Source organism: Mastigoproctus giganteus, chromosome 10, assembly GCF_048544385.1.
Source record: "Mastigoproctus giganteus isolate SK-2022 chromosome 10, ASM4854438v1, whole genome shotgun sequence".
In the NCBI taxonomy this organism is placed as follows: Eukaryota; Metazoa; Arthropoda; class Arachnida; order Uropygi; family Thelyphonidae; genus Mastigoproctus; species Mastigoproctus giganteus.
Genome location: NC_143584.1, coordinates 140,897,246 through 140,924,518, shown reverse-complemented (window position 1 = coordinate 140,924,518; position 27,273 = coordinate 140,897,246). Strand labels below are relative to the sequence as shown.

The following is a 27,273-nucleotide window of genomic DNA, read 5'->3' as shown; positions in this document are numbered from 1 at the left end:
GATTCTCTAGCTTACTGCTAGAGTTGAATACACCTCTGGCATTCCCCTCGCTGAATAACTCCTCATGTGTGAATGTCGATGCAAAATATTCATTTAGTTTGTTAGCTACCCGAGCAGGGTCATCAACAGTTGACCCATCGATCTCAAGTGGACCAATCTGATTCATCCCCTTCCTTCTAGAGTTTACATAAGTAAAGAACTCTTTGCTGTTTTTCTTCGCATCCCTTGCCAAGGATCTCTCGTAATCTGCCTTCGCCTGCCTAACCTCCTTTGTAACTTGGTTACAGATCAACTTGTATCTATCATAGGCGTCCGTGTCACGTGTTAATTTGTATGTATCCCATGCATTTTTCTTCTCTGCCATATGCCTCATTAGTTCATCTGACAACCATTTAGGCCTAAACCTTGAACAATATTTCTTAGTTGGTATGTAAAGCCTAGTAGCTTCCACGATAAGTTCTTTGAATGCTTCCCATTTTGAATTTGCTGTTGGCAATATCATCAGTTGATCCCACTGTATAGAATTTAAATACTGTCTCAGTCCATTGTAGTCGCCTTTACGAAAGCAATACCCCTTCCCTTTACCCCTAATGGTAGTTACCTCTTTGAGTAACTCCCACTTCAGCACACTGTGATCACTGCCACCAAGTGGTTCATTTATCTGCAGATTCTTAATGCATGAAGAATCACTACTGATAATCAAATCAAGAGTATTACTCCCTCTAGTTGCCTCCCGAACATGCTGATGTAGAAAACAATCATCCAATAAATCCACAAAAGCCTTGCTACTGTGTGAGTGACCAGCCCCCAAATTCCAGTCAATATCTGGGAAATTAAAATCCCCCATTATAAGACTCTCTGATTTACTGGCCCACTCTATTTCTCCGAACAGTTTCTTATTATACTCATCAGAGTCATTAGGCCTATAGCACACTCCTACTCTCAATTTTGATCTCCCAATGCTTATGTCACACCAAACTGACTCGACACTGCACTGTCCAGCGATGTCGACTGGCTTCACTTCCTTGGATTTTATGTGTTTTTTAACTAATAGCATAACCCCTCCTCCCTTCCTATCCTGTCTATCCTTTCTGTAGACATTGTACTCCCCAAATTCCAGTTCTGCATTTCTTATATCTGTGTGACACCACGTCTCTGAAATCCCCACAATATCTGCCTTTGATGTTTTGAGCAATACCTCAAATTCATCAAATTTATTTACTAAACTCCTAGCATTGGTGTACACACAAGTATACATGCACCTGTTCTTTTTCTTAGCTACCCTAACACAACCCATGTGTTTACTTGTACCCCAATGATTCCCAGCAGTCTCTGAAATATCCTGCATCTTATTTTCCAGGCTGCGGCTCATTCCAATAGAAGCAGTGCAAGAATCACTTTCACCTCTGCCAGTGGCTACTGTTAATCTATTAGTCCTTGTATCTCCCCAATCTAGCAGTTTTCCGACCCACCTAACATTGCCTCGATAGCATCAGCAAACATTCTTGCACCCTTTCTATTTAAGTGTATCCCATCCCTGTAGAAGCAGTCTCTCCTGTTAACAAGTACAGACCAGGCTGAAAAAAATTCTACCCCTTGAGCCCTGCACAATCTTTCCAGGGCCGAATTGATTGACAGGGCTCTCATCATATACTCCCTCCTATCGTGTCTGGGCAGAATTGCAGACACTTTCAATTTCAACCCTAATTCACGGCTTTTTTTCATCAGTGACCTGTACTTGTCAAGTAATTCCGCCGGTCTCCTACTCTTAATGTCATTAGTGCCAACGTGTACAACTATATCACCTTTTGTGCCCTTAAAAGATGATATCCGCTCTACAACGTCATCAACTTTTGCCCCTGGCAGACATACCCTGGTCCTATTCCACCTATCCTTTTTACAAAGCATGTTTCCCGTTTCCCTGACAATAGAGTCACCAACAACTACTAGTTCCTTTGGGACCAGCGCATTCTGCCTTGGGGGTTGCCGCTGTGTTCCGCGATGACCAAGTGCAAGCTCTGGCATTGGTGTGGGCAGCTGAGAGCTTGATGGGCCCCTCACTTGTAATCCTTCGAGGGCATCCACTCTATCCTTCAAGCTCTCATATAGGCCCATAACAACGCTGAGTTGTCGCCTTATCTCCTTACACTCCTTGCATCGCACACACACAAAGACATCTCCCATGGCAGTATCATGTCCCATACTTGACTGCTCCGCAAACATCAAGCAAATAGTGCATCTTACAAGGCTGTGATTCAGAGGACAACTGCCCCCCTCAGTTCTCCCCTGGGCCACAGCATTCCCATTAGCTTGAGCCCTTTGCTTTGCTGCTCTGGTTTGAGTCATGATTTAGAGTTACTTTCAATAAAATTTCGATTTCTGTACAAAATTAAATCCTAAACTTGTATCCAAACACAGTTATAACGCTATATTTATGTTTCAGTAACGAGTGTTATCTACGGAATATTTACGTTTCAGTAACGAGTGTTATCTACGAAATATTTACGTTTCAGTAACGAGTGTTATCTGCGAAATCCCTTTATATAACTTTCGTATCAAGTTATGTATTAATTATTTGTTTTTACTAATTATTTATGTTACGTAACCTAAGTGGTTATATGTATAATTAATTATGTTAAATAAAATTAATTATATTACGTTTGTAATCTAAGTCGTTATATGTATTTATTTAAACGTACAATTTAACTGCTAACGAAGTTCAACTAACGCTATCTAGTACGGTATATCGTATCACAAAGGCGGGAAAATTACGAACGGTTAGCGGAGTTGAAACACGTGGAAACCTTTACCGATACTTTTATGCAATTACAAGGCCGAGTAAAGAATAAATACACCAAATTAATCAGAAAATCACAAAATAATGTTATACTACTAAATTTAAATCAAAAGTTTTAATATGCAACGTTTTTCTCTTGAACGGCCTTAGCACATTTATTGGAAAACCAAGGTGTAGATTAAGGACGCGATTTTAAAGTGGAGTGTGGAATAAAGGATTCCATTTCTACAAGAATAATTTCACTGACACGACCTGAGCAAACGTTGACATCAGAAGTTTTGAAACAGTAATCCAACCAAGGAAAAGAAATCTCGCAGGTCATCCCATTTTGCATTCTTGTAATGCTAAGCAACACAAGGTTGGGAATAGCATTAGCATTAGCATAGGCATATGATGCAAGAAAGCAAGCTTATTCAGCATCAGCCAAAAAAAAAAAAAAAAACAAAAAACACACCACTCCCATTTCACCCCTCCGTTCGTTCGAAATACCTGTCCAGTTGAGCCTTAAATTTTAGGCTATCAACTTCAACGAGAAATGATGGAAGTCGGTTCCACCAACCAACCACCCGCTGGCCAAAGGCAAATTTCCGCACATCTATCCGACATCCGTCCTTCCTCAATTTGAATTTATGCCCTCTGAGGTGATTATTCTGAGCAAGAGGACGAATCCCATTGGCATTGAGCATGCTCAAACCATTCAAAGCCTTATACACCTCTATCAGATTACCTCGCCGGTGCCTAGTCTCCAGACTCTGTAATTTGCAAAACTTAAGCCTTTCTTCGTAAGAGCAACCCTTTGTTCCATTCACTAATCTTGTTGCCCTTCTCTGTACCCGTTCCAGCAGCTCTACATCCTTCTTGAAATGAGGCTTCCAGACCTGTATACAGTACTCAAGATGTGGCCTAACCATTGCCTTATACAAGGGAATAATCACCTCCTTATCCGTGCTAGAAAAATTCCTGTATATCATTGACAAGACACCATGAGCTACTCTTGCAGCTCGTCTGCACTGCTCAGAGAACTTCATATCTGCCTGCACAATTACCCCCAGGTCCTTTTCATTCTCCACCATAGCTATGAGATAAAGGCTCCATTGGAGAAGAAACAATCACCAAGTTGGTCTGAGGTACCTAAAGGACCACTAACTTCGACCGTGTACTTAGAAGGGTTGTTTGTGAGAAAAAGATCAAGCGTGTTGGCTGTATGGTTAGGATTGTCCAGTATTCTTGTAGGTAAATGAACAATCTGTGCAAGGTCATTAGTAATTGCAAAAGCCGCAGCATCAGGACCAGCTGTGTCGGTGTGACTAGAAAACGGAAGCCAGCTGGAGTTGTGGACACTAAAATCACCAAGGAAAATTACCTCACTGTTAGGAAAGTTGCAAAGACAGGAAGTCAAAGAACTCCAAGTGATTAGTGGAGTTGGGAGATTGGTAGAGACAACAGATGAATTTGACACAATGAGGTATAGAGATTTTAAGCCAGAGAAGATCGAAGAGAGAAAATTCAAAATTACCAAGCCTCTGACAGGGAATATCGGAACGGACATATGCACAAGTACCACCTTCGAGGCGAAAGGAATCATACAGCAAATAATTTGGGCAACTGAGATGAGCAGTAGTTGAATTAACAGATAACTGAGATTCTGTCAGAAAAATTACATGGAGTTTGGCTGACTGCAAGTGTAAATGGACATTGTTGAGATTAGAATTGAGACCACGTATATTTGTGAAATGAACTGGGAAGTGTTTAGATCTTTTTGCAGATAAGCTTGCTCTATTAGTTTGACAATTCATAGTGTATTCAATAGTAAGAAAAAGTGGGGGGACATGCTGTATGAAGTAATGAAATTTTTGGATATGGCGTACACATGGTAAGAATATACCCAGATCCTTGACATAACGTGGCCTAGACGATGCCCCCCCCACCGCATACACACTACTCGGACTCTCTCCAGTCACTATCTGGCAGAGTAGAGGTAGCAAGATTATAAACTAGTTGATCTAGAAGCCTCCTAAAGAGTTACTAATAGGTTCGATCTGGTGTACTAACTAGCAGCCGGCCTGCAAACACCATTTTAGAGCTGTACCCTCGAAATGTAAGGAAGATTGGATCTCGCCTTGATGTTCCTCATAACCTCAAAATTCATCGGTCATACTGCATGATGAAAGAGATGGGGAAGGGTTGACCGGAAATTAGCTCTGGAGACTAAACATGGGTTCCACCACTTCAAGCCTCCAATAAGCAAAGTGGTGGTTGGTTGGTTGGTTTTGATATTATTGGCACATTAGCTACTAAGGCTATAATGCACCAAGACCAGGTCATATATAAAAAAATTTTAAACTTGCAGTGTCCTAATTGGTTAGGTCACTATGTCAAAAGGTATAACAAATGTTTTTGTTTTGTTTTGATTTGATTTGATTTTTATTGGCGCATTAGCTACTAAGGCTATAATGCGCCAAGACCATGTCATTTATAAAAAAAAAAATTTAAACTTTCAGTGACCTAATTAGTTAGGTCACTATGTCAAGAGGTATAACAAATATATAAAAGAAAAATGTAAATTTTATATACGAGCAAAAATATTTATTGATTTTAAAAATCTAAAAACAGCAGACACATTGTCATTGTCAGATAAAATCTGACTGAGTGTATACGGCTCAGTCAGATGATTAAAAGCGGTAAAACGGATATTACTAAAATCTGGACAATCAATTAAAATGTGTCTCAAGGATAAAATTGTGCCACAGGACTCACACATAGGAGGGTCATCAGCCCTCAACAAAAACGAATGAGTCAAATGACTATGTCCTATGCGGGTCCGGGCAAGAACAACTTCCTCCTTATGATTCCTGTGCAGACTAGACTGCCACGGTTGAATTACAAACTTTATAAGATATAATTTATTCGCAGTCTGTCTATACCACGAATCCTGCCATTGGGAGTGTATCTTCATGTGTATTATTTGCCTGTAGTCTGTATAGGGGACTAACAGGCAGCGATTATTACTGGGAATTGCTGATTTGGCTGCAGTGTCAGCCAAATCATTTCCACTAATCCCAAAGTGGCTAGGAATCCAGCAGAAGCAGATATCATATTCATGTTCACGGAGGAAGTGAATCTTCTGCTGAATGCTAGACAGAACTGGATGAGAATTATATCTCACAGTTATTAAAGCCTGTAAAACGCTTAGAGAATCAAATGAACCGTTGGTATTGGCATTTACTAATGTGATCCAAGGCTAACTCTATAGCGTGCAGCTCTGCAGTAAATATGCTACATTCAGAAGGAATCTGCTCCGATGTAGTGCTGTCTGTAAAGACAGCGGCAGATCCCACATATGATTCCGACTTCGAACCATCTGTGTAAACTGGCGCGAAGTCAGAATGTTCAGCTCGGTGTGCTGAATAAAGCTGCAGGTAGAGAGATGATGGAGTGTCCGACTTTCCCCAATTTCTAAGGGAGAAGTCACATGTTGGAACATGAGCATGCCAGGGTGGAAGGGGTTGCTTCGGTGTTTTGGCAACCTTGTCTACCTTAATATTAAGTTCTTTGAGTAGCTCTTGGAGACGAATACCAAAAGGACGATTGGCAGTCTTACGGGTGTTGTACAAATTTTCCCATCATGGCTCAAAAATGAATGGCCACGTAGGATGGTCTGGCAGGGATTTCAGTTTTAAGGCGTACTTTAGAGACAACTGCTTACTTCGAAGTGATAACGGTGGTTCGTTTGCTTCGATGTATAAGCTCTGGACAGGAGATGTTCGAAATGCTCCAATAGCGATACGGAGAGCCTGATGATGGACAGGATCCAGCCATCGAAGTACACTGTCTCTGGCCGAATTGTATACCAGGGACCTGTAATCTAGTTTGGATCGTACAAGTGCACGATAGATGCGTAGTAGGGTGCATCGATCCGCACCCCAAGATGTTGAGGATAGAGAGCGCAGAATATTCAGCCCTCTTGTGCACTTTGTGCGGAGTTGACAGATGTGATCCAGAAAGGTCAGCTTTTTATCGAATACGAGTCCCAAGAATTTTGTGTCCGCTGCTACTGGAATTGCATTTTGTCCGAGCTTTAATTCAGGTTCAGGATGAAGATTACACTTACGACAAAAGTGTACGCAAACGGTCTTCTCCGGCGAGAACCTGAAGCCATTAGTAAGAGCCCAGGAGTTGAGGCGATCGATGGCTTTCTGCAGTTGTCTTTCAATAACCCTCATGTTGCATGACTGACAAAATATGCTAAAGTCATCAACATAGAGGGCACTGTTTAAGGTTGGAGGAAGTTGTTCTGTGATGGAATTTACTTTGATGGCAAAAAGCGTGACACTTAATACTGATCCTTGTGGTATTCCCTCCTCTTGGCTGAAGGAACGAGAGAGTGAGGATCCCACACGAACTTGGAAAGATCGATTGACTAAAAAGTTTTTAATAAAAATGGGGAGTTGCCCCCTAAGGCCAAGGCTATCCAGATCTTTTAAGATGCCAAATCTCCAAGTTGTGTCATACGCTTTCTCCATGTCAAAGAACACTGACACCAAGTGTTCGCGTTTTAGGAAAGCATCCCGGATGGATGTTTCCAGTCTAATAAGATGGTCCAAAGTGGACCGGTTCCTTCGGAAGCCGCACTGGATGTTGGAGAGAAGGTCATTTGATTCTAAATACCAGATTAAACGAAAATTAGCCATTCTCTCCAGGATTTTGCACAGACAGCTAGTCAGAGCAATAGGACAATAATTAGTAGTAACTTTTGGATCCTTTCCTGGCTTAGAAAAGGCAAGAACGATTGCCTTGCGCCAAGAATCCGGAAACTGCCTGTCAATAAAGATTCTGTTATACAGAATGAGCAGATAATCCATAGATTTTGGTGAAAGATGTTTAATCATTTCATAATGGATGCCATCTGGTCCAACAGCACTTGCTTTGGATAGAGTAAGGGCTCTTTTCAGTTCCTGCATAGCGAATGCCCCGTTGTAGGGATAGGCGCTCTTAGACTTAAAATTAAGTGCCTGTTTTTCGAGTTTATGTTTCAGGACCAGGAACTCTGGAGAATACAAAGATGTTGCAGAAATGTTAGAGAATGTTTCCCCAAGAGAGTTGGCTATTGCAGTTGGATCTGCAATAGTGCATCCATTATAATCTAGGATTGAAGAAGGGTGGGATGTATACTTTCCCTTCATTTTCCGGATTTTATCCCAGACTACCTTAGAGTTGGTAGACTGGCTAATAGATGATGTAAAATGGATCCATGATTCCTTTTGACTCTGATGGCGAATGTAGCGTGCTTTGGCTCGTGCACGCTTGAAGGCTATTAGATTAAGAGTGGTAGGATATCGGCGGAATATCCCCCAAGCTTTGTTTTGAGCCTTTTTTGCTGCTGTACATTGTGAATTCCACCAAGGTTTGGGAAATGGTGGAAACCGGGTAGATGTTTTTGGAACACATTCGCAGCTGCTTGGACGATAATTTCTGTGATGTACGTTACTGCATCATTGATAGGCTCCTGACTGACTGTACTGAAGTCAAAATTTGTCTGATGTTGAAAGGCAGTCCAGTCAGCCTGATCAATCTTCCACCGTGGTAACCTGAAGGGAAGACATGGTCTCCCGCTGTGTAACGAGGTTATCACAGGAAAGTGATCACTTCCGTATGGATTCTCCTCCACTTCCCAAGTGAGTGAAGGGAGTAGAGAAGGGGAGTAGATAGAGAGATCAATGGCAGAAAAAGTACGGGTAGGCATGTGGAAGAAGGTGTTTGTTCCAGTATTTAGAAGGGAAAGGTCATTGAGCATATGCTCTATGACTCATCCCCTTCCGTTGATGTTAGCACTACCCCACAGGGTGTTATGTCCATTCATATCCCCGAGAAGTAAGAAAGGGGGAGACAACTGCATTACAAGATCATCAAGGTCTTCCTGGGGGATGTCAGTCCCAGGTGGCAAATAAAGAGAGCAGACCGTTAATATAAATCCCACCGTAAGGTGAATTGCCACAGCTTCCATGCTAGTTGTAATTAGCAAGGGCTGAACTGGGGTCTGACTGCCGACAAGGATAGCCACTCCTCCGTGAGCAGAGCCATCCGCAATTCTATCCTTTCGAAAAATTGTGATGTTGTGCATGGTGGGATCATCATTTGCCTTTAGATATGTCTCCAGCAAGCAAAAGCAAACTGGCTCGTGCTTTTGCAGGAGGGCCTTGATGTCATCAAAATTTTGCCGGAATCCACGACAATTCCATTGTAGGAATTTAGCCATTATTTTGGCTTGGTGGGTCCATCAGGCGGCTTCCGAGGTGCTGAGGGCTTACTTTTATCAGTCTTGGGTTTATCTTCTTTGGGAAAGAATGGACGCTGTCCCGTGTCCATTTCTTCCTCCGCAAAGAGTTCCAAGACTGAATCTTCGGGTACCTCCTTCTGCTCGACATCCATGTTTTCTTGGGTACTAGGGGGGGACTTCCCTTTCTTATTCTTTTCTTTCATAATTACCTTTGTTACTTGTGGAGCATTAGGAGGTACTGATATAGGAGTGGCAGCTGATTGGTTTTTCTGTGCAGGTTTTTGAGAACTTAGGAGATAACGCGCAATGGGAGTGAAAGACTCCTTTGGAGGAATGGTCATGTCCGTCTGAGTTCCGACAGAACATCTCCCTGCTACCTTCTGGGCGTAGGTAGGTTTGTTGATATTCAGGGGTTTCACCGATTTCCTTGCCTCCTGGTATGATATATTTAGCTCTGCCTTCAGCTGTTGAATTTCTTTTTCTTCTTTCCACCTCTGGCATGCTCGTGAGTAGGCCGGGTGTTCTCCCTCACAGTTAATACAGGTGGGTTTTGCGGCTGAACATGCTGTTGTTTCGTGGTCCTTTGCACCGCATCGAGCGCATGCAAGGACTCCACGGCAGGCCATTTGAGAACGTCCATACTTCTGGCATTTAAAATACCGTAAAGGGTTCGGAACATATGGACGCACTGAACAATTGATGTATCCAGCTTTAATCTCATCAGGAGGTTTAGGAGAGTTAAAAGTCAGGATAACGCTCCTGGTTTTAACAAGTTTTCCATCCCTTCGCGCAGTAATTCTCTTGACAGCAATAACTCCCTGTGGTTTTAATTCCTAGCAGATTTCCTCCTCGGTTACGTCGAGAAGGTCCCACTCCGAAATGACACCTCTCGATGAATTGAGTGTTCTGTGTGGTGTCACTGTTATGGGTATTCCTCCGATTGATGTTACTCGGAGTAGATGTTCAGATTGCCTTTTAGATTCAATCAAGAGATCCCCAGAATGGAGCCTCTTAACTGATTTGGGTGAACCTACTAACCCATCTAACCCTTTTTGTATAAAAAAGGGTGACATTTTACCAATCGGTTTTTCACCGGTGGAGTGTATAATTAGGAACCTCGGAACAGGCCCCGATGGTACTTCAGTTCGCTGCCTCTTTGTACTAATAATACTATCCGTGTCTTCGTCTCTGTTTGCAGATAGGGACCGGGTTGGGGCCCCTGAGGAAGTAAGTTTATCAGGATTCACGTAAATTTTAAGTGGTTCAGTGCCCAGGATCCCCACCCACCACGGAGCCCAAAGGGTCGCCCACTACCCGGCATGCAAGAAATGCGCTCGGGAGTGGAACGCCAGGGCTACCCAGACACCATACCCGCACCGCCGCCAGCCTGAATCCTGTCCCTCGGACCATGAGGGTAGGGGCGTGGCATTGACACGGTTGACCCTTGCAGGCAAGCCTACTAGCCGATTGATCCTAGCCGGGCCTTCCAGGACCTCCCGTCTTGTCGAAGCAGGGGCCAAAGTGGTGTATTGAAGCTGGGCCCCTCAACCACCAGGATCCCCCTTTCCGAATTTCCACGGGTCACAGCGCACGGCAAACACACCGGATTCCATTGATGTTAGCCTGGAACCTAGGCTGTGGGCGTTGGATCCCAGTGATGCTAGTCTGGAAGTCCAGCAGCGTCACTGGGAGGTCCCCTCACCACGTACAGGTGCCCATGTCGAGGGGCAAAGTGGTGGTATTGCACCGGTTGATGAGAGTCATCTACCACCTATTTGAAATGAGCAATTAACTATTTAGTGCCACACACCATCTAAATAGTCATCCACCACTAAAATCCATAGAATCTAAAATGCTAAAGTACATGTACAGGCAACTCCTGTATAACACAGTACTTCTACAACACGGTTTCGCTCTAACACAGTTTGAGAATTGCGACAATCCTCACACACACACACGGTACTTACATAACATGGTTTGAGAATTGCCGGAAATCTCGTATAACACGGTATTTTTTTTATTTTTTTTTCTGTGAAAACCCTCTATTATGTTGGATGTAATTTTTCAACGTTTCCATTCCAATTTGTGAATCCCTCCACTGTTGACTCCCTAGTCATTATCGCCTCGTGATATTTTTCTAAAGTACATTTCTGGAGGTCACTACCATAAAACAATAAAAACAATATACACTTTCCATTTTATTGGGCTTTTCTGTTAGTGCGTCTAATTATTAAATGGGTAATAAACTCGATCTTATTGCATTTGCTATAGTCCCGACAGCTGTAATTCTATGGGCTTTCACGTTATTATGGTGAAACGTGTTTCCCCTTCCATCAAATATTCAATCATATAAAAACATATATAATTTTCAGAAACTCATTACTCAGTATCTCACTTGCAACTTGTGCGTGCCCTGTTATTTGTTATTAATTGCTTATCGTTTTTATTGTTTTAAATTTTACAACAACAAAAAAAAAAAAAAGTCAGTGAACAGAAATATCAAATAGTATGTACATATTACAGTACATATTAATTAAGCTATGTACTTAAGCGTAAATTTATTTTTATTTTGGTAACTGGAAAATATTCTGATTTTCACGTATCTTTGAACTTTGTTAATTGGTAAGGTAATAAAGTTAAATTTGTGCTTTATATCTTTACTTTTATAGCCTGTGGATAATATTCCTCCTATTTTCTCTTATTAAATAAAACACCATTTAAAACTGTTTTTTTATTATGAAAAAAAAAAAAAAAAAAAAAAAAGGTGATTTGATTACAGTGAACCAATCGTAAAGCGAGGGTCCACTGTATTTTTTTGGGATCCCTGGCTCAGGATCTGTGCTTGTTTGAGAGCATAAAAAATTGTGACTTTGAAGAGTGCAGTCAGTGACTTTTAAGGTTTTTGTAAGGTTATTTTGGTTTTTATTTGATCGTTTATTAATTTTTCCGGGTGTGTATTACTAAATTTTGTTCTTTGTTGTGAATTAAATTCCAGCCCTAAATTATGTCCATGGAAAGCAAAAAAAGCACCGCCCAAAAGAAAGTTTATTTCTTTAGAATCAAAGATACAAATTTTGGATTGTCTTAAAAAGGGGGAAAAGGTATCATATGTTGCAAAAAGTTTAAATTTAAATGAAGCAACAATCCAGACCATAAAGAAAAATATACAGAAAATTAGAACTGCTGTTGCTACAGGATCTTTCATTTCCACAATTATGACAGCTCGTCCCCGAGACCAATAATTGAGAAAATGGAAAAAGCACTCAGCATTTGGATTGATGATGGCAGTAAAAAACGGATATGTAATTAAACAAAAGGCGCTAAAAATTTATAACCATTTAAAAGAAAATAGAAAATCTTCTGTTAACCCGGAGTTTGTTGCCAGGAAAGGTTGGTTTGAGCGATTTAAAAACCGCTTCCCATTACATAAGTGCAGTGGCTGATAATGAAGCTGCCAAGAAGTATGCAGAGGAATTTCAAAAAATTATTGAAGAGCATGGATACGCACTACATCAAGTTTTCAATGCCGATGAGACAGGCCTTTGGTGGAAAAAACTGCCCAACAGAATATTTATTTCAAAAAAAGAGAAAACTCTACCAAGTTTTAAGGCATTGAAAGATCGCGTAATGTTACTTATGTGCAGTAACGCATCAGGAGATTACATGATAAAACCTATGATGGGTTATAGATCCTCTAATCCTTGTGTAAGGAAAGGTGTAAATAAAAATGCATTACCGGTATATTGGAAAGCAAATAAAAAAGCTTGGGTAATCACTGATTTGTTTCAAGAATGGTTTCTAAATTGTTTTGTGCCAGATGTGGAAAAGTATTTAAAGCGGAAAAATCTTTCAAAGTTTTATTACAACTGGATAACACACCAGGCCATTCAAAATGTTTAAGTCATCCAAATGCTGAAGTAATGTTCCTACCACCTAATACAACTTCTTTAATTCAGCCTTTGGATCAAGGCATTATACCTACCTTTAAAGCTCATTACATCAGAAAATCGTTACAATGGATTTTGGAAAAGATTGATTCCGAATCTATTGAAGTGATAGAGGCATGGAAACATTTTTCAGTTGTGGACTGTATCGGAATCATAGCTTTATTGCTCAAAGAAGTAAAACCGTCAATATTAAATGCATGTTGGAAAAATGTATGGCGAGAGTCAGTTCATTCAGGAAATATGGCTGAACCGGCAGAAAATAGAATTGGTGCGATAGTAGAACTTGCTAAGTCGATACGAGGGGAAGGTTTTGATGATATGACTACTGAAGGAATTCGGGAATTACTGGTAGAAAAAGAGGCTGGCGAAGCGGATTTGGTGGAAATGGCATCGGAGGTAAAACAAATCAATTCAGGAGGATGATAATGCAGAAGAAAATTCTGAAGTTCCAAATTTTACACTAAAAAGCATACAGGAAGGCATAAAGTTAGCTGAGCAATTAGAATCATATTTTTTGAATGCAGATCCTTTGACTGAAAGGAGCACAAAGTTCAAAAGGGAGCTTCAAAAATGTTTAGCTCCATACCATGAAATTTACTAAGTTCTATCAAGAAAAAGCAAACAAACCCAGATTACTGATTTTTTGAAGAGAGCAGAAGATACACAAAATCAAGATGCTGCAGAAGAAAGTTCAGAAGGTGAAGATATTCAGCAACAGAGAAAATATTCTCGTTTGATTGTGCTTAGCAGGATGAAGAGGAAGAAAATTAAATGAAAGTACATATCTGATATATATGTTTCACAGTTTGTAAGGTAGGACGTTTGTTCAGTTGTTACTATTTAAGTTACTACTATTATAAAAATTTAGTTTCTGATAGTTATAAAAAAAACATGGTGTATTTTTGTTAGCTTTTGGAACGTAACCCCCCCCCCCTTTTTGTACTGGTTCTTAGTCCTGTATAATATGGTTTCGCATCACACAAGATTTTGTAGGAACCAAATAACCCTGTTATACGAGGGTTACCTGTATTTATAATTTTAATTTGCAGTATACTAATATCAAATACCTGGTACTTCATTGAATGATTCTCCTAACACAGATAAATGAAAAGGAAGTTGTTCATCTTTTAGTTGAAACATCACTGAAAAGAAAGTTTCAGGATCTTTGTCATGTTCCCTGAAAACAAATAAGACAGATTTCTGTATATCCTATAGCTAATTAATAATGCCTTATAATACAGTGGATTCTGGTTATTTGGGCCACCAGTTAATCGAGGCAGCCATTTATTTGGGGCAAATCTTAAAAAACAGAACCCAATTGAGAAAATAGCCAGGGTTTACTTTGCTTAATTGGGACAATATGCCGTTTAATCGTGGCAGAAGACTGCAGCACTGGAGATTACCCTACGACTGTCTCCGACCGTACCACGTGGTTCGGTCGGATTTCTGGAAGTCACAACCATAAAACAATTAGCAGTCACCTGTTGACTGGGCTTTTCTGTTAGTGCAATCTATCACAAACGGATAGTAAACTCGATCTTATTGAATTTGTGATAGTACCGACAGCTGGAATTCTGTGGGTTATTATGGTGAAATGTGTTTACACTTCCATGAAATCTTCAATCATATAAAAAAATTAATTTTCAGAATCTTCTCTTCATTCCTATTTTTGAAGCTTCATAACTTGTTACTTCGTTCTCACTTGCGTGTATCGTGTTACTTGCAATTTGTGTGTGCCGTGTTCTTTGTTATTGATTGCTTATCTTTTTACTGTTTTAAATTTTAACCCCCACCCACAAATGTCAGTGAACAGAAATGTCAACCAGTTAGTATATACATATTACAGTATGTATTAATTATTCTAATTTTCACATATCATTTAATTTTTTAATTGGTAAGGTAATAAAGGGTAAATTTGTGCTTAATATATCTTTACTTTTATAGCCTGTGGATAATATTCCTCATATTTTTTTAATTAGAATCGCTGTTTAATAGAATTAAAATTCAATTCACAAATGTGATCGTCGCAACATGATTTGATTGTACAGTGAACTAATTGTAAAGGGGGGAAGGTACATTGTATTTTTAACTATTTATGTGAAACTTTGGATAATTGGGGCAGCTGCTTAATTGGGCCAAAATGCACTAAATCCCGACGTGTCCCAAATAACCAGAATTGACTGTATATTAAAATCACTCTTACATACATTAAGGGATGAAGCAAACAAACCAAAATAAGTATCTTTAAAAGAATTTTAAGATTAATTTGAATTTCAGTTTCTTAACAAAAGAAATAAAATAAATTTCCTTTTGTTCAGCCTTTGATACTAAAAACAAAAAAAAAAAAAACTTTTATTATAAGTTTTTAGTTTATTTCTGAAACCATTTTCAACTCAGACAAGTGCAAAGTTCTAATTAAAATGTAAATGCTGCAACTTGATGCAGTCCATTTGAAAAGTTTCATTAGAAAACTGAAAGAAACTGAAAATTTGTACAAATCATGGATGGGTGTTATCTTCCCACTTTTGAATTTCATAAATGCATATCACAACAATCATATAGCAGGGTAAAATTCAATATAAGAATTAAATTTTTACATCTCTCAAATGAAATTATTAAGAATACTTAAATACATATATAGGCACCGTATAACACGGTACTTCTACAACACAGTTTTGCTCTTAACACAGATTGATAAATTGTGGTAATCCTTGGTACTTATATAACACAGTTTCGCTCTAACATGGTTATACAATTTCGGTAAACCTCGCATAACAGCATTTTTGAGCTTTTGTGTGGGGAAAACTCTGCTATTACGTTGGATGTAATTTTTCAACATTTCCACTCTTTTTGAATACCGCTGTTGACTCACTAGTCAAAAAAAATCATTATTGAGAAATCCCTGTGTTACATTCTATGCTGTTGAACTTGTGGAAAAATCAAGATTTCAAAGTTTTATTACGATTGGATAGCACACCAGGCCATCCAAAATATTTAAGTCATCCAAACGTTAGTTACGTTCCTACCACCACAGTTGTACTAGGTTAATACAACTTCTTTCATTCAGCCATTAGATCAAGGCATTATATCTACCTTTAAAACTTTATATCAGAAAATTGTTACAATGGACTTTGGAAAAAATTGATTCCGAATCTATTAAGCAATGGAGGCATGGAAACATTTCTCAATTGTAGACTGTATCTGAATCATAGCTTTATCGCTGAAAGAAAGTAAAACTGTCAACATTAAATGTGTGTGGAAAAATGTATGGCCAGAGTCAGTTCATTCAGGAAATATGGTCGAACAGGCAAAAAACGGAATCGGTGCAATTGTAAAACTTGCCACGTCGGCAGGAGGGGAAGGTTTTGACGATATGACTACTGAAGCCCTCATGGGTAGCACAGTTGATAGAATCACCCTCCTCGCCCACACCAGGTGGAAAAGACCTGAGTTTGAATCCCATTGATAATGGGAGGAATTTTTATTGGTGTATTTCACGTGGACGAGTTAGTTGGTCTCAGGCGAGGGTAGCATGGTTTTTTCTCCCGGAAACTCAGGTTTTTTATCCAGCAAAACAGAAAATCGACCTCAGGACACATGCAATTTATAGACAATATACACAGAGTAATATGACCTTAGTCACCTATGCTCCTAAAAAAATAAAAAAGATATGATTATTGAAGACGTTCAAGAATTACTGGTAGAAAAAGAGGCTGGTGAAGCGGATTTGGTGGAAATGACATTGGAGGTAAAACCAAATCAATTCAGAGGATGATAACGCAGATGAAAATTCTAAACTTCCAAATTTTACAGTAAAAAGCATACAGGAAGGCATAAAGTTAGCCAAGCAATTAGAATCTTATTTTTTGAATGTAGATTCTTGAATGAAAGGAGCCCAAAATTTAAAAGGGAGCTTCAAAAATGATTAATTCCATACAATGAAATTCACAAAGATTTATCAAGCAAAAGGAAACAAACTGAGATTACTGATTTTTTAAAGAGAGTAGAAGATACACGAAATCTAGAATGGTGTATTTTTATTAGTTTTGTTAACGAAATAGTGTATTTTTGTTAGCTTTTGGAAGGTAACCTCCCTTGTTGTATTTTTTCTTAGTCCCATTAACACGTTTCACACAACACGACATTTTATATATAGGAACTAACTACCGTGTTATCTGTACATTTGAAATATAAATTTGAATGTTTTTACTTGCTTTACTGTTACCATTATTGTTACAGTTATAAAACCATAATTTTTGTTTTTTGTAGATATCTCTACACATATAATTGTCAGAATTTGTCATTCTCTCTTTTTCTGTCTGTCTGTCAATAAAATAAAACAGTCTCCATTTTGGGACAGAAATTTTGAAATATCCGACTAAATTGAGTCCAGGCAGCTGGAAAGTATCAAATTTCACTACAATTAGTCAAAATGTATGTAGAAATCCAAAAACTGGACAATAACCCTCGTGAATTGACAGTCTTGATGCATGCATACATTTTTAATACAACAGCTAATTTTTTTTCTATTTAACTTCTTTTTTTTTGTTTTAATTATTTCAGTTAATGGTATATAATATAAGTTTACCTCTTTCATTTAAAAGTTACAAACTTATTTAATTTATGTCAATGGTCTCGAGATTTTGAGGACATTGGTCTCTTTGACAATTCCTTGAGAAAACAGCAGAACTGTCATTAAAGACAACCTACTATCTGATTATGAACCAGAAAGTTCCAAAACAGGATTTCTCATCTTTTAAAATAAATGGTACATTAATCTTTTGGTAAAGCCAACTGATTTAAAAATAGGGAAGAAAACTCTTGTTAAAAGAAAAGTTCATTCTTCTATAAGCATTAAGACCATTGCATTTATTAGGCAAACTATAAGCCAGAAAAATACAAGAGCACGAGAAAGTTCTCGTACTTCTTGTAATTTTGAAAAGATCAAAATAGCATTGGCTATTTTATAATTTCTGAATTCAGACTTAAACCATTTTAGAAAAACAAGATAAATATACAAAAGTACTAATCACAGAAAACTAAAACTACTTACTAAAAGTAAACCAGAGAGCAAGGTGCTCCGAAAATGTTGCATTCAGCACCAGCACTAAAGATCAGCAGAGCCATCTAATTGCAGCATGAAGCCTCATATTGATATATCTGGTAAGGCCCAATTTCATAAACACATGTAATCTTGACTGAAATTTGAAAATTATTTTATCATTGTTAAGTGATCCACAACATGAGATCGAATATAATTATGCTCCTAAGCAGATTTGTTTTGTTTGTTTTTTGTATAGTTACACATAAAAATGATGCTGTACACTCCCTATACAATAGTTATATAAATTTTACATTGCTTGAAGTCTCATGACCTAACTTATTAGGGATTGTAACTGTCTGTACCTCTTGGCATCTCATATATTGTGCAGATAACTTACAACTAAGATGTGAGCTCCTGTAATTGCAACATGTTCTCACCCATCAATGAGATGACGACTATCTCCGAAATGAAGCTATCTGGGTGATGACACTCCAGGCAATTATTACTATTCCTGAGAAGAGTAACAACATACTTCTAGGGGAAAGTGTTACTTATTTGACATTTGAGAATAAGGAAAATCACTTTGAATGATTCAAATATGATAACCTTATGCAAATTTTTTTAGCTTGTATAGCTAAGCACAAAAATGATGTACTCTCTTATGCAATTTTTATTAGTTATTGGTGGTTAATGGTACAAGAGCTGCAATGACCATAATGTGTCTGCTCATATAAAAGGGAAGAGGTATAGCAATCAATCAAAGGCAATTATACGCAAGTTCATTTCAAGTAAGTAAATAATTCAACAAAGTTAGCATTTTCTATAAGGTTATGTACTGCTAATAAGTTAAGGGTTATAGTCATGTTAGTCTGATAGCGTAAGCAGTCTATAAAGATATGTTTTACAGTTGACAAAGAATAACAGAATACACACTCTGGTCCCTGACTTCTAATCTCTCTCTCTTAGCACAAGCACATTACAAATATTGCTTCCTCTGCATATAAAAAACTTGGTTGCCTCTTTAACTCTGAGCGTTACTTTTCTTCCAAACAGCCGTTCACTCTGTACAAATCACAAATCCGCCCTACCATGGAATATTGTTCCCACATCTGGGGCGGTGCCCCCAAAACCTCTCTCAGGCTTCTAGATTCCATTCAGAAGAGGGCAGTTAGGTTAATTAATGACTAATCTCTAACAGTCTCTCCACTTGTTGTCTCACAGATGTACTGTTTCTGCTGCATGCCTTTTCTACAGATATTTCAATGGGCACTGTTTTTCTGAATTGGCTTCTACAATTCCCGCTCTCTCTCTATTTCAAAACAGTCCAAACATGTGCCACCACCAGCCAACATCCATTTACTGTCCAACTTCAAACTTATAGAACCAACTTTTCATCTTCCTCATTTATTGATTCAACTGCTATTTTCTGGAACAACCTTCCTTCATACATATTTCCTGAAAATTACAGTCTATAGAAGTTCAAGTCTAATGCCAACAGATATCTTCTTTCATCTTCTCAACCTACAACCCAAGCACGGTACCAAGTACTATAGGTTCTAATACCTCTCGTGTTTTGGGTTTTCTAAAAAAAAAAAAAAAAAACACTCAGGAGGATCTCTGCCCATGAAAAGAAACAGATGTGTGACCAATCCGTATTCTGTCAAGAAAAAAACTTTTTCCTGTCAGTTCTTTTGAAGACTGGAGCACCACAGTTGCTGCTCATATTTAAGCTGAAGATTTTATTGTTAGTTTGTGAATGTCATAGTTGCTTTCATTGATTATGACATGGTTGTTTGATGATCAGTTTACAATAAAGAATAGGGGCCTATGCTTTTGTGAAATAAAAGGCAACTGAGCATTTAGTAGCTTGATCTGCATTTTCATTTCTGGAATGAACTTTTGGTGTATTCTGAAATCCAGCAGAACTTCAGTGATTTGCAAATTGCTTTATGTTGAATCAATCAAGATCGGATTTGTTTCATAACAGGACGGAAGAAAGAGACCTGCATTATGGGGCAGTTACTGTATTTGGGGAGTTAGCATATACAGCAGACTCTCGATTAACCGGGACACTTCAAGACTCTAAATTAAAAAAAAAAAAAAATCAACCAGAAGTCATAAAATTCAAGTAATAACTAAAATAGGTATAAACAGATATTTTGTAAGTCATAACTAAGTGACAAGTGGCATTATAAGTCGTCATTGTGAGATTAGTGCACCTATTATCTTGCAATCCCCGCTGTCTTCACACCCGTTGCTCAAAAAAAAAAAGAAAAAAAAAAAAAAAGGAGAGACCAAATGTTCAGTTTGTTTTAGTGCAGTGGTTTTCAACCTTTTTTAATAACAGCACCCTTAAGTAATTTATTTTATTTTGCACCCCTACTCAATTTTCTGCTTGTTAGATCCGATTCTCTCTCTGTATATATATAAAAGATAAAAAAATATATATAAAAGATAAAAAAAATATACATGTTATATCAGTTATTACAATAATATAATTATAAAAATTACATTACATAATACAAATTATATATATACAGTATATAATAATTTTATTTTTTATATAGAGGTACTAAGTAAACATCAATTATAGAGCACCACAAAATTAAAAAGATACTGTACACCATTTTATAATTAAATAAACATATAAATTTTAAAAAATAATAAGTTTAAGTAACTTAAACCCAAATTACATGGCACCCCTAGAATGTTGCAACACCCTGAGGTGCCATGGTAACCCGGTTGAAAACCACTGTTTTAGCGCATCGCGTCGATTGTTATGTTCCGTTGCAGCGCAAAAGTACAAATTTTGTTTCGTTATTTTGGTAAGGGATGTCAGAATTTTTTTTACAGTAAATTTTTTTTTTGTTTAGAAATCGCGAAAATGATGGCTAAATGCAAAAGAGTTGCGTTTTCAGACAAAAACTTGAAATTATTCAAAAGTTTGAAAACGGTGCATCCATTAAATCTGTAAAGAACCATTATAATGTTGGTGACCAAACCATACGCAACATTGTAAAAAATAAAGGGACGCTATTAGATATAAAATCAACATCGTAAAAAATAAAGGGAAGCTATTAGATATAAAATCGACATCGTAAAAAATAAAGGGACGCAGTGAGTTTTTTATCTATCAGCATATTTTTTACGTAGGTTGCTGAACATTTTTCGATACAGTAAGTCTCCGACTTACGCAACTATGTATTTATGTAATTTTTTTTGCTCAATTTTTTTTTTTAGGATTGTAAAATTTAAAGCAAAAATAATAAATAAAATAAGCAATCAATAATGATGATCACGGCATACACAAATTGCACAAGTGAGATATGGAGTAACAAACAAAAAAATAGGAAAGAAGAGAAGATTCTTACAATTTATTTATGGTTTTTTTTTTTTTTTTTTTTTATATGACTAAAGATTTCAGTGAAGGGGACACATTTCACCATAATAACATAAAAACCCACATATTTCAGCTATCGGTATTATCGCAAATGCAATAAGATCAAGTTTACTACCCGTTTATAATTAGATGCAAGAACAGAAAAGCCCAGTAACCCGGAAAGTTTAAATGCAGTGACCTCCAGAAATGTGCTTTAGTAAAATGTGAGTTCGCGTGAGGTGTTAATAGTGTTTTCCACATAACCCTGTGAAGTTCTTTCCAGAAAATTTTGTTTTGATCGTTATCATGGTGCCGACTAAGAGAATAACTGGCAATGCTACTAGTAAATCTACCAACAAAAGGAAAGCAATCGATTTGGATCAGAAAATTAAACTACTAAGGATGTATGAAAACAGCCAAACATTAACAAGTATCGCGCAGAATTCAGATTTGTCAATAATAATATAGTTGCAATATGTTATTAGTCATTCACGAGTTACGTAAAACTCGACGAAGTAAGAAGTCCTGGAACGTATCTCTTACGTATGTCAGGGACTTTTGTATTTTTGGATTAACTGGGAAATCGATTATCCGGGATTTGTTTTTTACCATCTATCCCAGAAAATCGAGAGTCTACTGTATTATGTTCCTGTGGGAAAAAAAAAATGTTGATTTGATCTTGGGCTAATTAAATGCACAGAATTCAGCATATGCAAAATTGCTGCAGAAACAGCTGTCGGCCTGTTTCCGATCTATTGGTACATACATAACTGGATAAAATAGGAATTGGTATTAGTGTTGGCAAAATGATTCCAGCTTACTGAAAAAAAAAAAAAAAAAAAAAGCTTCTTTAAATTCATTCAAACTATCCACATAACAGAAGGGGAAAGCTTATGCCAAAGATCAGTTACTCTCTGGCTCAATGCAAATTTCTGCACAATTTATCTGCAAACATCTATTTTCAACTTAAATTTATATCCTCTTTTGTGTGTGACTCGTCCAGTAAAATGAGTAATGGCATTTTTACTCATTTTACTGAAAACGAGTAAAGATGCCATTAGCATTTTGTTCACTCAACCCTTATAAAGCTTTAAACAGTTCAGTCACATCACCATTCAGATGCCTGGTCTCCAGATACTGCAAACACCAGTCTTTCCTGGTAAGAATACTCTTTTGTATGCCCAAATTATTTCATTGTTCTCCTCTGCACCCTATCCAACAGATCCATATCCTTCCTAGAAAGAAGCTTCCAAACCTATATAAGAGTATTACTGTTGTTATTTATTTGGTTTTTTTTTTTTTAAGTAGCATTATCAACTAAAGCCATATTGCTCCGGGATTATGTGGTGGTCATTCCATGACCTTTCCGCATCCTCCATATTTGGTGGTCACGGGCTCAAACCCCGGTCTAATCAAGAAGCGTGTGCTACACACTGCTGCTCCTGCCCACCTGGCTACGGAGGCACCTTAAGAGTATTACAGATGTGACTTGATCACTGATTTATAAAATGGGATAATCACCTCTTTGTTCTTGCTAGCAAACTTCTTCCATATCAATGAGAATATACCATGAGCTGCTGAAGCAGCCTGTCCACAACACTGTTCAGAGAACTTCATGGACTGTGCAATTACCCCTAAGTCTTTTTTTCTTATCAACTGCCTTGATTATGGTGCTATCCAAATGGCAAGTTATTCTGGAATTATTACTATCCAAGTGCAGAACCTTGGTTTATCAATATTATACCATAACTGACATTTTTTAGCCCACCTCTGCTTATTAATCTAGAAGTCCTTGAAACTACCCTGCCCATCCTTGTATCATCAGTAAACTTAGACATCCAACTCGAAATATCTACAATATCATTAATAAATATTAAACACAATAAGAGCCCAACTTAAATAATTACATTAAAAAACCTCCATTGGCAAAGGTAAAGAAGGTCTGCACAAGAAGCACGCAAAAGTTCGATGAAATTTACCAGTAAAAGTACTTTGCTGTAACGGCATTTGTATTGTTGCTCGCTTGGTAAACAGACGGTAGGTGTTATTGGTCAGGAGTAGAAATTGAATCCCATGGAAGATTGAAACCCTCCCGAAGTGGAGGGGGTAACCTGACTTTTTTTCTTTAGAATCGCTGGTGGAATAGTAGATAAACTGTTTATTAAGAAAAAAAAAAAAACAAAGGAAGCCCACACGAGAAGCACGGCAATTTTCAAAAAAGTTTACTGGTGAAACTATGTTATGAACATTTTTTACGACGCCAGAACTTCCAATATGACTCCGTTCATGATTCAGTTAGTTAATTCAATTAGTGATTCTAAAGAAAAAAGGTCAGGTTACTCCCCTCCACTTCGGGAGGGTTTCAAGCTCCCGTGGGATTCAACTTCTACTCTAGACCGATAACACCCACAGTCTGTTTACCGAGCGAGCAACAATACAAATGCCACTACGGCAAAGTACTTTTACGGGTAAATTTCATCAAACTTTTGCATGCTTCTCGTGCAGGCTTTCTTTACCTTAGCCCCTCCATTTATACTATTAAAAAAGAAGGTAGCAAACAATTCCCTAAACATTAAAATAATATTATCTCCCCTACAAGTTTATTTTAGGTCATTTTGTCTTTCATTATTATTTTCCTCTGGTGATGTTCTAAGTATACTGTATAATTTTAACTGCAAATATATGTAACATAATGATTCTATTATATCCTGAGTGTTGAAAGACACCATAATAAATTAAAAACATAAAACACAGGGATTCGAGAGAAGAGAAAAAAGTTTGATAGACTAGAAAAGAAATTTTGATTCATTGAAATTGAGAAAACTAACAGTGGAAAGTGATAAAGCCCAAGAAACCTATAGGGAAACAGAAATCCAAAGAAGAAAAAATTAGTCAAGAAACACTTGTCATGATGAACCAAAGACGACACATGAAGAGCAAGAAAAACACTGACAGGGAGAAAATTGAGTATACTGAGTTATGCAAAGCCATTAGAAAGAGACTCAGAGAGGACATAAGAAGATTTAACACAAGAAAAGTAGAACAAGCATTAAGGACAAAGGATTTAAATCAGCAGCCATGAGCAGTAATACAGAAAGACAAATGATACTGAAACTGAAGAATAGCGATGGTGTACTTATACACAGCAGAGAAGGCATAATTCAAATAGCAGAAGACTACTATAGAGAATTATACAAGGAGCAGGGGAATGATGCCAGCAGTGGGGAAGATGGATTGCAAAGTAGCAACACATACGACATACCCGATATTCTTCCTGATGAGGTAGAACATGCATTGAAGAAAATGAAGAATCGGAAAGCCCCGGGGGAAGATGAAGTTACTGTAGAGTTGTTAAAATTGGGAGGAAGAGACATAACACAAAAACTGGCAAGGCTCTTCACAAAGTGCATTAGAAAAGGTGTGATGCCTAAGCAGTGGAATAATGCAATCATAGTTTTGCTGCATAAGAAAGGAGATAAATCAGAAATTGGAAATTATAGACCAATTAGCTTGTTATCCCATATCTACAAGTTGTTCACAAGGGTCATTACTAACAGATTAGAAAGAATACTTGATGAGAATCAACCAAAAGAGCAAGCTGGCTTTAGGACAGGATTCTCAACTATGGATCACCTTCAAGTAATATCACAGCTAATGGAGAAAGCAAATGAATATCAAACACCATTATGCCTGGCATTTGTGGATTATGAAAAGGCATTTGACTCCATACAGCATAAGGCAATGTTTCGGGCACTGGAAAGACAAGGCATAGATACTCCATATATTATGATTTTGAAGAAAATATATGAGAGTGCTACATCCTTTATTAGACTAGACAAAGACAGTAGCAAATTTAAAATCGAGAAAGGAGTTCGACAAGGGGAGACAATATCTCCGAAGCTGTTTACTGCTGCCCTTGAGGAAGCTTTCAGAAGATTAGACTGGTCGCAGAAAGGAGTCAATGTGAACGGAGAGTACCTAAACCATTTACGATTTGCAGATGACATTGTGGTCATAAGCCACGATCCCAAAGAATTAGAGGAAAATCTTAATCAGTTATGCACAGTTAGTAAGGATTTTGGACTAAAGATGAATATGGCTAAAACAAAAGTAATGATGAACAAGTATGCCACGGAAAGGGAAATAATGATTGAAGGAGCAGTAATTGAAAAGGTGGAGTCATATACTTATCTGGGACAAGTTATTAGCTGTAATAATGATAAATGGCTGGAAGTCAAGAGAAGAATAAATTTTGGATGGATAGCATTCAGGAAATATAGTCACATACTGAAGAGCAATATCCCAGTTTGTCTGAAACGTAAAATAATGAATCAATGTATACTCCCCACCATGACTTATGGAAGTGAAACTTGGGCACTCACCAAAAGAATGGAAGAGAAGCTAAGAACTACACAGCGAAGAATGGAACGAATTATATTGGGAATCACACTGTTAGATAAGAAGAGAAACACATGGATTAGGCAGCAAACTCAAGTAAAGGACATTCTTATCAAAACTAAAGAACTAAAATGGTCTTGGGCAGGACACATAGCTCAAAGACATGATGACAGACGGACTAAGAAAATAACAGAATGGTACACAAGAGGAGCTAGAAGAAAACCTGGAAGACAAAGGCGGAGGTGGATAGATGAAATTCATGAGTTTTTGAGTAGTAAATGGATGGCCAGTGCTCAAAACAGAAGGAACTGGAAAGTTGCTGGAGAGGCCTTCATCCTGCAGTGGATTGAAAATGGCTGATGATGATGATGAACAGTGGATGGTTAAGAAACTCTGCTGTATTATACAAGGTATCAGAAGTCTGGATTTAGGGAAAATGAAACAATATACAAAGGGTACTAGGAAAGTTTTGCAATACAGCTTTGTTTATTTAATTTTTTCAAAGTAATTTCCTCTACATTCAATACACCTCTCCATCCTTCGAAACCAATCTTTAAACCAGTTCTGCCAAGTTTCACTAGGGAGTAAAGCACACTCGTTGTCCCAAGCCCGTAGAAGGTCCTCATCACTGGAAGACTGCCTCCCTTTCAGCTTCATTTTCACATGCGGGAACAGTGCAAAGTCGCAGGGAGCAAGGTCTGGACTGTAGGGAGGGTGCTCGAGAAGTTTCAGTCCTGTCGTGGTCAAATATTCGGTGCAGGCTTTGCCACGGTGAGCTGGAGCATTATCGTGATGGAGGTACCAGGTGTCCATTCTTGACTTGGGCCGCAGGTTCTTCATAGATCCAATGACTTTAGGCAGGCACTGTTCAGTATACCACTTAGCTGTGACTGTCTTCTGCGTGTCCAAAATGACACGTTCCACAATTCCACTCGATTTGAAAAATACAGCTATCATTTTCTTCTTTACAGATCGGGATTTTCTGACAATTACGGGTGTGTCGTCATCATCAAAGACCCAAACTTTGTTTTGAGCCTTGGTCGGCAGATCGTAATAGTACAGCCAAGTCTCGTCACCTGTCACGATGTTGTTCACATACCAAGATTGTCCCTTATCAAACTTTTTTAACATCTCCCGGCACCAAGTCACACGTCGTGTCATCTGCTCTTCAGTCAGTTGATGCGGCACCCAGAGAGAACAAAGTTTCTTCACGTGCAAATGATCTTGCAGATCGAACGAATTGCTGGTGCATTTAGGCCCAAAGTATCCTCTATCTGTTGGTAGGTCACTCGCCTGTTTTCATCAAGCATTTTCCTCACAGCAGTAACGTTTTCCTCCGTAACTGACGTTCGTGGCCTTCCCGGCCTCTCAGAATCCTCCAGAGTGAAATTTCCCCTTTGGAATTCTCTATACCACCTGAATATCGTTGTA

At 38.1% G+C, this 27,273-nt stretch overlaps 1 protein-coding gene across 2 annotated transcripts in view; it reads right to left on the bottom strand.

Moving 5' to 3' along the window:
- Nucleotides 1–27,273, bottom strand: part of LOC150079322 (tRNA-queuosine alpha-mannosyltransferase) — a 178,628-nt gene that overhangs the window by 110,584 nt on the left and 40,771 nt on the right. For both annotated transcript variants that reach the window (XM_090383967.1, XM_090383968.1), the window contains one exon: nt 14,089–14,198. In XM_090383967.1, the coding sequence (XP_090240093.1) occupies nt 14,089–14,198 (110 nt within the window). The remainder of the gene's footprint in view (nt 1–14,088; nt 14,199–27,273) is intronic.